The 12,825-nt window shown below is 36.9% G+C and overlaps 1 protein-coding gene across 1 annotated transcript; it reads left to right on the top strand.

The window, feature by feature from the left end:
- Positions 1 to 7,099: 7,099 nt before the first annotated feature.
- On the top strand, positions 7,100 to 12,601 carry LOC115970053 (wee1-like protein kinase). The gene is made up of 10 exons (XM_031089718.1): positions 7,100 to 7,424; positions 7,985 to 8,045; positions 8,136 to 8,202; positions 9,278 to 9,550; positions 9,705 to 9,772; positions 9,857 to 9,966; positions 10,045 to 10,085; positions 10,166 to 10,314; positions 11,055 to 11,402; positions 12,237 to 12,601. The coding sequence occupies exons 1-10, from the start codon at positions 7,195 to 7,197 to the stop codon at positions 12,330 to 12,332; spliced, it is 1,443 nt and encodes a 480-aa protein (XP_030945578.1). The 5' UTR covers positions 7,100 to 7,194; the 3' UTR covers positions 12,333 to 12,601.
- Positions 12,602 to 12,825: the final 224 nt, after the last annotated feature.

Genomic DNA, 12,825 nt, shown 5'->3' with positions numbered 1-12,825 from the left:
AAAAAATAATTTCAGTGGTGGGTTCAAATTAGAACTAGTAACAACTTTTCACATAAATTTTGTTGTGAAAGTATTACGAAAAATGTTGTGGACGTAACACTTCTTATTGAAAAATATAATAGTTGGTAAATTTTATATTATTTAATGAGTATAAATAAATCTATTTTTTACCAATTATATAACAAGGGTATAATAGTCAATTTATATAAACTACTTTTTCTATTCTCCCACTTTTCTTTTCAACCAAACAAAAGAGTTTTCCATCCTCCCATTTTTCCATCCCTCCAATCAAACACACATGAGAGAAAATTAAATATTTTCCATCATCTTACTTTTCCATCCTCCCACAATTTTTCATCCTTCCACTTTTCCACTCCTCCAACCAAACGGACCCTTAGTGCTTTTGCACAAGACTTGTGGGATTTGGAACTCAAGTCTGAGTGGCTTTACTTGGGCAAAAGACTTAGCTTTACAAGCAAGAATATATGTATTGAGCAGCAAGAAGCAGTAAAGGAAGATGATATGATAAATAAATATGCAAAATAATTGTTAGAAATCCTCAAATCAATATGAGATATTTCATTATTTTTCTTGATTGTGAATTACAAATGTGCTCACTAAGACGTGATACAAGGTTCAAATAAGCTCAAAAATTACAGACTTTGATGGCTATTCAAGCCTTTAAGACATGCAAAGTTTGAATTCTTTTGAATCCAAGTATGTGCTATAGTGGCTGTTTTTGGGATACCGGGAGACAAATATATGCTATAGTGGCTGTTTCTGGGATACCGGGAGACGTTCCTCTGTTTTTCTTAAATTTTACAGAGTTCTCATGGCTCTGTTATGATATTCTTCCTACTGAAAATCCTCTCCCCCCTTCAATATGGGTTTTCTCTTCCTTTTATAGTGTGTTTTCTAGGGCTCCATGGTACTAGTGATTTCTCTCTTTTGCCTCTCAGAGCTCGTGCTGTGACAGTTGCCCAAGGGCTGGTCTCTTCCCTTTTTTTCTCATAGTTTTCATCTTTTATTACTGTTTCTCTAAAAGTCACTTGCTGACTTTCCATTCCGGGGCGTCCTTGGCAATTAGCCTTCAATCTCTCTTCTTTCAAGGTTTCTCATTTTTCAGACTTAGTTGTCGGTGTTATTTCCTTACTGTCATTATTCCCAAATAGCTGGAATCTTTTATTGCTGGGTTGAAAGTTCCCCTCCAATCGCTTCTATTATGATTTTCTCATTCTTGGTTCCCTGTGGTACAGCTCCTTTGTTCATGAATGTTTGCTTTATACTTTCTGATTCTTTGCTGCACCACTGGGTACTTGAGAAGGACATCTTTGTTCTTCATTTCTTGTATTTCGTGGTACCTTTCTTGAGTTGTCTCAATCCACAGTAGCTGTGCTGCATTACCTGAGGATCCCGGGCCTCTGGCAGCCTCTGGGTATCCCGGCCCAGTTCTTTCACTGAATTTTGCTGGACTTTTTAATAACCTTTTTGCTGGAAATCTAAACATAAATAGGGCCTTAATGTTGATTCTTCTTGCTGCTTGAATTGGGCCTTCTTTACTTTTCATGGAATGGGCTTTCTTGTGAAATTTTAGCCTTCAACACACCTGTTCTAAGAGTTTGGAGGACACAGTCTACTACATGAGGGCCAACAATATCCCAATATTTTTGAAAAAATATAGGTGACATATCGTCTGAGCCTGAAGACTTTTTGGGATGCATCTGCTTCAAGGCACGCCAAACCTCCTCTTCTTTGAATTCCATTAGCAGGTCTTCATTCATTACTTCCGAAACCTTTCTGTCCACAGCCCCAAGGCTAACCCCGAAATCAACTGGGAAGTTTGAACTATATATTTCCTTGAAATATGCCAAAATTATACCTTCCACCTCTTCACAATCCTCTCTCCACTGACCCCCCAAGTCACACAATAATTTTGTATTTCGATCCCCACACTTAACCCATAAAGCCCTTGACCTCTGATTCCACATCATTTTTTCCCGAATTATTACTTCATTTGTCTCCTTTTTTAGTGCCTGAATCTCCTCCGTTGATTCATGTAGCAAATTTAACGCTTCTAGTTACTGTAATCGACTCTGCTTCTGCTTCAAATTCTTATTTACATTGCCGAATTCCCTACGATTCCAAGTCTGCAAGTGAGCTTGGCAACACTTTAGCCTATCTCAAATCTGCACATCCCGATTAACCTTCAAAGGATCCTAGTCTGCTTCAATCACCTCTCTAGAACCCTCCTCTCTAGTCCACATAGCTTTAAACATAAACCGTTTCCTACTTCCCCTTCTTTGTACCCACTACCTAAGGGACATGTTTAGTAAACAATGGTCTAAAGCTGCCATTGCTCTGTGAAAAACTTTTTCCCTAGGGAACATCTTCAGCCACTCCTCATTAGCCATAATCCTATCCGACCTAACTTGAGTACGTTGCTCCCCAATCCTACCATTACACCAAGTAAAACGCTGCCCTACAAATCCCAAATCAATGAGACCACAATCAATTAAATACTCTCTAGACACCTCCATTTGTCTAGCACCCCTATCTAACCAACCCAATTTCTCATTAGATTGCACAATTTTGTTAAAATCCCCGAAAACAGCCCACGGCATATCACTCTACCTCTTTAGTGATTCAGGTAATCTCCAAGAAATAATTCTCATACCTGCATCAGGATGTATGTAAAATCCCCTTGCTCACCACAGTTGAGCGTTGACTGCCTCACGGACCACCACGTTGATGTGCGCATTTGAACAGCTCTTTAAGCACACATTAGCCCCTTCCACAACATTGCCAGCCCCCTACTCCGACCATCGCTTAGCATTGTAATTCCCTGGGTAAAGTTAGGCTTTCTCTGAATGCCTCTTATTCAATTCTGTTTTGCCTTGGTCTTCGATAAGAAAACCAAAACCGGGTCGGTATCTTTCACCTCATCAGTGAGTAAACACATCGTAGGAGTTGACCCAAGGCCCCGACAGTTTTAGGCCAAGAGGTTTATTGGGCTCGGCGATGCTGCTTTGCAGCATCCACCACACCGCCAACCCTTTTAGTCTCATTCTTAACCTCGACATTTTTTTGAGCTTCCATTCTCCTTCTTTTCACTTCCAGCATGTTCTAATCTAACTCTATTAGTGGGTTTTGAGCGTTCCCTTTTTTTTTTTTTTTTTTTTTTTGCATTGGGCTTAATGCCTTTTCTTTGCCTTTGGTCTGACCCTCACGGGCTTTTCTCTTCCAATGCCCGCTAGTTGGGCCCAACACCTCCACAATCCATCCTAACTCCATATCATAAGTCATGGCCATCTTCATGCACCTTTGGCGTGGGCTCAAATTTAAACTTTGGGGTCTTTGTTTGATGTGTCTCCATTGCTTCCTGCCCACTTCCCTTAATCTCGTTGTTTGTCTGCTTTCTATCCATGCCTTCTTTCACCAAAATAGCAATGCTTTCCTTTAGGATCTCTTCGATGGTGTTGACCAATCCTTTTTCCTGATAAACCTCGTTGCCCCTTTCTCTGCCCTTCAAGGTCTGTGTTTTGCTTCCCAACGTCTTTTCCCCGAGGGTTTGCACATCAGACGTTCTTTTGTCAGTCCCCATCGCTTCATACCTCGACGTTTGAACCTTTGGACCCCTGTTAACGTCGTTCGATATCCTCCCACGCATGCCTACCCCTTCATTCTTTTTTTGTGTAAGTCGGTTCCCATCCCAATCTCCTAACCATTTCACCTCTCATCCATGCACCGTATTGAAGCTCTCCCATTTCGTTGTTCCTGTCTATCTCTTCTTTTTGCATGCAGCCCTTCAGGTCATGCTCTAGTATTCTGCATCGATAGCAAAATTTTGGGAGGTGCTCATATTTGAAGAGCACCCACCGAGCCATCCCTTCACCGACGTTTATCTTTTTTCCTCGTATTAGCTTCCGTGAAACATCTATCTTAACATGAACTTGGAGGCACTTTCCCTATTGTACCCCCGTGTCAGCCACATCCACCTCCATAACCTCGCAAAGGCTAGCTCTAATGGCCATCCCTGTTTCTCTTGTCTTGTGTTTCAGGGGTAGATTGTACATTTGAACCCAAAAAGGAGATCACTTGAGGACAATATCCTTTGGGTCTTGATCTCCGTTAGATTCCTGGAGTAGAACTAGTTGCTTTTCATAATGCCACAGGCTCATCTCAAGAACTCTCCTCTTGTCTAGTTCGTCGTCAAAATCCACTAAGAACATCTCCTCTTCAATCACCAAAATCCTAATGCTCTTATTTGGCTTCCATAACATCCTAACGTTCTTCCTTAGTGCGTCTAGAATAACCCTTCTGCGTGATAACACCTTCATAACCAAGCAGTTCTTCCCTCTCTTTTTTGCTGCCCTAGTACATTCTCTCCCTAGGTTTACACTTTCCTCTTCCTCTTCAATGACCTTTAACTTTTGCCATAGTATCTCAAGCTCTTCCACCATTTGAAACAAAACCACTTCCTTGACCTCACCACCTAGATAACAGGGGAAAGATCACTTCACTCCCACAAGCACTTGTGGGACTCCAACTGCTGCTACGTGCCTGAGGCTCGAGGGCATTTCCACTTGGGTTTCTTTACAATCTCTCATATTGATTAGTCACTTTCTGGTTTCTCTAGTTGGAAGATAGAAAAATGTTGAAAAATATAATTTTCTAGCATGTGTAAACACCCATCATTTATTGTTCAACCAAATTTGAAATTTCCACAACTATCCAATGGAAAACTTCCACAACCCTCCTATTTTCCTCGCTTAGTTTTCCATCATTTATTTTTCCACCTAAACAAATGGACCATTACAAAACAAAAAGAAAAGAAAAGTTATAGGACATTAGGACTTATTCTTGTTGAAATGTATTGGGTCATTAAAAATGGATTAGGATTTGGTGGGTATTGCACTTGGTGCAAATTTACTCTTTTCTCTCTCACAAAAATATTGGCGAAAGTCACGTTTTGGTCCTTACATTTTCAGGCGATTCTCATTTTGGTCCCTAGATTTTATTTTTACCGCTTTTAGTCCCTATTTAGAAAAATGACATCCATTTTAGTCCTTTCTGTCAGTGCCCTAATGGCAAAATCCTAAGTGGCAAACAGACGTATTAAAATAATAATAAAAAATTTTATTTTGGCATTAAAAAATGCCACGTCAGCATTTAAATTAAAAAAATTAATTTATTAATTTTAACTAAATAAAAAAAATTAAAAACAGAATTAAAAACAAAAACAAGAACACAAACAACAAAATTAAAACACAAAATTTAAATTTAAGAACACAAAATTAAAAATCAAAATCACAAACCCAGAAAATAAGAACACAAAATTAAACTTCAGATCCACTCAGATTAAACATGAAAACATCAAATTTAAAACCCAAACATCTGTGGTGATCTTCATCACCTTCTCCGACGCCGCACCGTTGAGAACCTAAACGAGGCAAGAGCAGAAGCCTCGGTTGATTTCAGAATCGCTGTCGGCAAAAAACCTCATCTTTCCGTCGCTGCCCAGTTCGGCCTGGAGCCAAACCTGGGCTGTGCAGCCCATGACTCGATTCGAGTCGACCTTGGTAGATGGGTCCAGCTCCGGCAACAGAGTCGCGTAGTGAAGCAAGCGCTTGACACAGTCGATTGGTTCTGGGAGAGACTGGAACTCAGAGATGAGGCGGTTGAGCTTGGAGGACACGTGGGTTTCCGTCAGTGACTGCGACAGAGGGAACGTCACCGCCGAGCACGTGAATGGCTTTTTCTCAGGACCGGGTGGTGGAGATTGTGGTGTATGTAGATTTTTGGGTTTGTGGTGTATTTGGGTTTCTGGGTTTATGGTCTATGTTGATCTAGGTTTGTGGGTTTGTGGTGTCTGTTGTATTTCGATTTGGGTTTGTGGGGTTTTGGGTTTATGGCGTATCTGGTGGCTGAAATTCAATCCGGGTTTGCCTATGAGATGACCCATTGATGGCTTCGTCTTCTTGATGGCTTGGAGAAGAAATGGAATTAAACCTTCCATGATTTCTTCTTCTTGATGGTTGGGTTTCAATTTCTTGTTCAACTTTTTTGGGTTTTAAATTTTGTTTTCATGTTTAATCTGACGTGGATCTGAAGTTTAATTTTGTGTTCTTATTTTCGGGGTTTGTGATTTTGGTTTTTAATTTTGTGTTCTTAAATTTAAATTTTGTGTTTTAATTTTTTTGTTTGTGTTCTTGTTTTTGTTTTTAGTTTTTTTTTTATTTAGTTAAAATTAATAAATTAATTTTTTTAACAAAATAAAATTTTTTATTATTATTTTAATACGTCCGTTTGCCACCTAGGATTTTGCCGTTAGGACATTGACGGAAAGGACTAAAATGGATGATGTTTTTTTAAATAGGAACTAAAAGCGGTAAAAATAAAATTTAGGGACCAAAATGAGAATTACCTTAAAATATAGGGACTAAAATGTTATTTTCGCCCAAAAATATTTTACCACTTAACCATTAAAAACAATTGAATATGCTGCAATATCCTAAATAATGCACTTGACCTCGATCCATCAAAAATAGTTTTATAAAATAGAAAGACAATCTATTTTGATTTTTTTTTTTTTTTGGGTAAATATTTATACAGGGGCTAGAACCCCTAAGCTTGAAGTCACTTAAATGACTAGATACCACTTGGGTCAATAGACCCGGTGGTACAATCTATTTTGATTGAGTAGTCCAAAAAGGCGCAAGGGTCTTGCCTTCTTGGAGTTTGTAGCTACCTTTGTCGGTTCAATTCTCCCCAACAATCCAATCCACTAATCCATAAAATTATCTTATTCCCCATACCCCACTAAATTTCAAAAAGCCCACTAACTTTTATTCCCCACTAAAGCAAAAAAGTGAAAGAAAAGAAAAGCTTCCAAGGTACGCCACTAAAAAAAAAAAAAACCTATAAAATGACCGTCGATTATTCCTTGATATCCATCCTACGGTCCAGTTCTAAATACAAACCTATTTCCACTCTCACTCAATCTCTACCCATCCCGCGCAATTCAAATTTCGTGCTTCACAAAATTCTAAAAATATTTTCAAAAAACACAAATTATCACTATTATTATTATAATTATATATTTTTTTACTTTATTTCCTTCTTTATTTATTAATCATTTAAGCAAACTCGCTCACACACACAGAGTTAGAGAGACAGAGAGAGAGAGAGAGATTGATGAAGAAGAAGATGAGGAGGCAGAATAATATGCAAGTGCAGGTTTCAGTGAATCATTTTCAGCTCAACAACAACCAATCATCTTCTTCCACGTCAGCATCTTCCTTCTCCGACGCCTCTTTCTTCCAGAACCTTCTAGAGAAAGAGCCCGCCGACGCCGCCGCCACCGCCGACGATGCCTATCCCAATGCCGATGACAGAGACTTCATTCTCAGCCAAGATTTCTTCTGGTAAAAAAACATCAAAACTCAATATCTTTGTCATATTTTACATTTTCTCGAAATGAGTAGATAAAGAGTTTGGATTTTTAGGGTTTTATTGTGAAATTTGGAGGTTGTTTGATGCTGTAAAGTGTAAATCGATGCTCAGGTTGATAAATTTTATTTCTAGGTTTTTTTGTTTTTTGTTTTCTGTTATAGGAGTAATTTTTGAGTTTGTGTGTTGTGTGTGTGTTCCTTTTAATGAATGATTGAAAGCACACTCTGTGAGTATCTGATTAATTTTGTTTGATTTTTTAGGGTTTTACTTTACCTGTGAATAAAGTTAAAATTGATGCCCAGTTTGATTTTTATTATGTTTAGGTGCAATCTTTTTGGAATTTGGGGTTTTAATGTGAAATTTGGAGGTTTATTTGATACTTAACTTAGTTAATTTTATGCTAGTCTGACTAAATTTAGTGGAAATTTGGAAGGGGTGTTATGTGATGAATTTTGTGTTTGTTTTGAATCAACTTAGTAAGTATCTGAATTTGGGTGTTGATTTTTTTTTTTTTTTTTTGCTGTAAATGCAGCACTCCGGATTATATCACACCAGATAACCAAAATCTTCTGAACGGTTTCGATTGCAACAAGGTGATGTAAATGAAGGTGTGGATTTCATGTTGAGGTTACATTTTTTATGATTAGTTTTTGAATTGAAGTTATTTCATGTTGTTTCCGCAGGATAACATTCCTTGCCCCAAGTCACCAGAGAAGCTGAATACTGTGAAAAGTAAGCGGCGTCGGCCAGGTAAGATTAGCTGTTGCTCTGATATTTATTTATTTATTTTTTGTTGAATGTTTTCAGGTGAGGGAACACATTGAATTGCATCTATCTTTTTAGAATTGTGATAATTGCCTGAGTTGCATAGCATGGGTATCTGCTATAATTAGTTACTGTTGTGGAATTTGATATAACTGGATCCAAGATTATCAAGATGTCCATGTATGAAACTTTCGAGATATCTAGAGTTGAAATTCTAGGCAGATTTGGTTGCTTATGCAGGTTGTTAAGCTTGCATAGTGTGAGGCAACCTATATTCATGGTAACTACTTGTTTCAGTACTGGTTGAGATGCCATAGTAAACAGGATTTGAGAGTGAAGGTGTCTCGTAGCAGAAGGTTTTGGGTACTAGTGATATTGCATTATTAGCTCAAATTGTATTCAATTTCAAATCAAGCATTGATTGTTGCTGTACATTTGACGTTCCCTAAACACCATTTACTCACCGATGTAGTAGAACACAGATATTAGACAGCAAAGGGTATCTAGAATTTTTTGCAAGTGGTATTATGATGAGTGTATGTTCATTTGTATTGCACAGTAGAATTGAGATATTTTGGTTTTCTTGTGTCAAATAGAAGTGTCCATTGTGAATGTGTATATTTGATCAGAATTTAAATCATCATACATTATAAGAACCTGTTTTTTTAATCAACATCATGAAATTGGAGAGAAACTTATCTGAAACGAACATTTCCATGATGCAACATTTGTACAAATTAAAGTCATTTGGAATGCGTGCCATGAACATATTTAGTGGGTGGAATGCCATACAGACTTGGGGTCTTGACCTCTAGTTTGATGGACATGAACTGCAAGACATGTTGTAATTCTTGTTGTATCTATCCATCCCTAGGCAAAAGTTTCCTTTTCCTGGAAGCAGTTTGCTACCTGGAAGTGTATTTTGATTAACCTTGCAGCCTATGAATTAATGATTTTTTCCTTTATATTCCATGATTTCCACTCCTTTATTTTTAAAGCCTTTTTAGATGATAAAGTCAGTGCGTCCCTTTTTGAAACTGAGTATTTATGCTTTTCACAGATAGTATCTTGGTAAATCCTCTTAGTCCTACCTTCTCTGACCATCAACAAGAGGTGGAACTTGCAAATGATACTTTTGGTACAGATACAGATGAAGAAAAATTAGATAAAGTAATGATATCTGTACCACAGAAGATTCATAGTTATGTACCACAATCTGCGGTTGCCTTACGCTGTCGGGTTATGCCCCCTCCTTGCATTAAGAATCCTTATTTGATGGGTGCTTCAGAAATGGACATAGATCCTTTTGGCAATCAAAGATCAAAATGTGCAGGTACTATGATGGTTTTAGAGGCTCATTGCAAGAGACTTTGAAAAAACTTCCATTTTTTCCCCTTTGTATTTTGAAGCCGTGGGATTAGACTGGCAAAAGTTTCTTTGAATTTCTTTGGCTTGAAGTTCTAATTGCATGATGCTGCTATCTGCAGGGTTTTTTCAGGGACTTATTGGTGGAGATGGCCTTTCACGCTATCACACTGATTTCCAAGAGATTGAGGTTCTTGTCTATACACTTTTTCTTTTCTAGGTTTTCAAGTTTCTGGTGTTTATGTAACTTGTTAGCTTTTTACTCTCTTTCCAGAAGATTGGTACAGGGAACTTTAGTCAGGTTTTCAAAGTCTTAAAGAGAATTGATGGTTGCTTGTATGCTGTGAAACATAGCACACGGCAGCTGCATCTAGACACAGAAAGGTGGCTGCATTATGCATTTAGATTCTTCTACTTTTTGGTCAAGTAACTTGCTTATGCAATAATATTTGCACTTCGCAGGAGGAAAGCTTTAATGGAAGTTCAATCTTTGGCAGCTCTTGGTATGTATGTGAAAATTTCATTAGTATTTCCATTTCTGCTTAATATTTTATTAATGATTTTCACGGTCATTACTATGCAGGGTCTCATGAAAATATTGTTGGGTACTACTCTTCTTGGTTTGAAAATGAGCAACTCTACATTCAGATGGAGCTCTGTGATCACAGCTTATCTATATGTAGAACTTCTCAATTATTCACAGAGGCGGAAGTATTGCAAGCCTTGCATCAGGTTATATTCTTTCTGGGAATTTTGTGTACAAATCTCATAGTTGGACCTTGTAAGATGCTATAAAAAATGTTGCACATGCTGTAGCATGAAGTCATTACAAGATTGACCGCAATGAACATCATCTTTTGATTTTTTGCATATGCAACAGGAAGATGGCAGATAAGATTGAATGGTTTTAAAGTAACTGGTTAACCTTTTCTTTAAAAAATATCGATTTTGGGTGAGTATTTTATATGTAAGTTCCTTAATTCTTGTATGCAGTTCCTGCTTAATTCAAATTGTAAGATACTGATTCATGACATTCTTATATTAATTAAACTATGAAGACACATGTGGTTACAATGGAAACCAGCTAAATCATTGAATTTTGTAAAGAATTTAGAATTATGTATGTGGTCCCATATAATCTGAAAATGGGGTATGTAAGTTTTGGTTTTAGTTGAGAGGATGATAAAACAATATCAATCTATTGCTTTCTTGATTATGTTTGAATTAATATTATAAAACGAATGCCGATTTCAAGATGGCATGCATTCTTGTATTTTATTGTTAAAGAGAAAGATGGAATACATTCTTTTATTTTTATTTTTACTATCACCGTTCATTTTTTTTTTTCTTAATGTAAATTTCTATGAGGTATACAAGCCAACTTGATGCTCTATATTGATCCAAACATCTTTTGACACTAGGAATTTTCCACTTCCATTAATATTTGCATTCTGTTACTTAAATTTGCACAGATTGCAAAAGCATTGCAGTTTATACATGGGAGAGGAATAGCTCACCTAGATGTAAAACCTGATAATATTTATGTCAAGAATGGTGTCTATAAACTTGGTGATTTTGGATGTGCAACTCTTACTGACAAAAGCTTGCCAATTGAAGAGGGTGATGCACATTATATGCCTCAAGAAATCTTGAATGAGAAATATGATCATCTTGACAAGGTTGATATCTTCTCCTTGGGAGCTTCTATTTATGAACTTATTAGAGGTTCGCCTTTGCCAGAGTCAGGATCTCAATTTTTGAAAGAGGGAAAATTGGCGCTTCTTCCAGGCCATTCATTGCAATTTCAGAACTTACTCAAGGTGCAAATTTTTGCTCTCTATATTGATAGTGCTGTACTTTCTATGAAGCTGAGGAAATGTTGCTGTTGCTCTTGTTGTGTGTGCATGGGAAGTAGTTTTTGATATTTGTTATTAGCATTACTTTCTAATGCAAGAATTACTTATCAGAATTCTTTATAATGCAACAATTGCTTGCTTTTTCTATTCATCTCTCTATTTCTTTGGTGCTGGGGATACTTTTTATTATTGAAACTGGAAAGACTTTTCAATTGTACTTTTATGTCAATTTCTGATTTGTTGAGGATCCATAGCCGATCCCAAAAGTTTGGGATTAAGGTTTGTTGTTGTTTTATTCAATTTCTGAATAATGTTTTGGAATATGTTGTAATTGCCTACTTAATGTGATTGAAAATTGGTTCCTAGCGGCTATATGCTAGTTTTGGATATCTTCATCTTTCATTTACTCAAATCTTGCAGTAAAAATAAAAATCACTGTATGTTGGTTGAAGTTACTCTTGTACTTTTTGGAAATATCAAGTAGTCCCAATGTAATATGGTATTCGTGAGATTTGAAACCAGAAAAATTGTTAATGAATATAATTGATTTTGCTATTTTCTGCATCTCTGTTCTGTTAAGAGGACATGTTATAAGATACTGCTGGATATAGTTTGAGTGACAATTGAGTAGGCTTCTTAAGCTTTTGCGCACTTCCTTTAGTGTGTAACAAAAGGTGTTGTATAAGAAACTTTAGCGTGCATTATATATTGTTGTTGAAGTTTGTTTTTGGTTATCGGGAACTTGGAACTTCATGGCTGATTTTATTTGATGTTTTAAACTTTTAATAATTCTAACAGGTGATGGTGGACCCAGATCCAGTCCGGCGTCCTTCTGCTAAAGAATTGTTAGAAAATCCAATTTTTTACAGGGTCCTCCCAAATGCAAAATCCTAAGTGCAGCCAGGATGATATTTTGACAAGGACTTGAATGTTGTATGTGCAGCCTTTTACAACCCAGGAAGAAGGGCATAGGGTAGAATATTAATGCCCAATTGTGATAATACTTTTCTTTAACATATGCTGTGTTTATGCACCAGTTTTCCCCCCAGGGTGCATATTTTGTAAAGTGTGTAAAGTGGAAATCTTGAACAATGATGTATTATGATTTATGAACTGGAGGTATGCAATGCTAATGGAAAATTCCCTTTATTTTCAGTGTTTCAGTATCAATTTACTTTTTTATTGATTGCATTTCATTAGATATTGGAAGGCAAACTAGAAAGAGAGATTATGAACATTAGCATTTCAGACGCTGTTAATTAGTATATACCAGATTGAATAGATTAAACATCTATGCAGAATACGATTCTTATTTGAGATTCTTGTTTCTGTTTTATTTTATTTTTGTGTGTATTACCACCTAGTTATTGCACAACACACTAAAGCC

This window comes from Quercus lobata, chromosome 12 (genome assembly GCF_001633185.2).
Source record: "Quercus lobata isolate SW786 chromosome 12, ValleyOak3.0 Primary Assembly, whole genome shotgun sequence".
In the NCBI taxonomy this organism is placed as follows: Eukaryota; Viridiplantae; Streptophyta; class Magnoliopsida; order Fagales; family Fagaceae; genus Quercus; species Quercus lobata.
The sequence above is the reverse complement of the archived record's forward strand: the minus strand, read 5'-3'. Positions and strand labels throughout refer to the sequence as shown.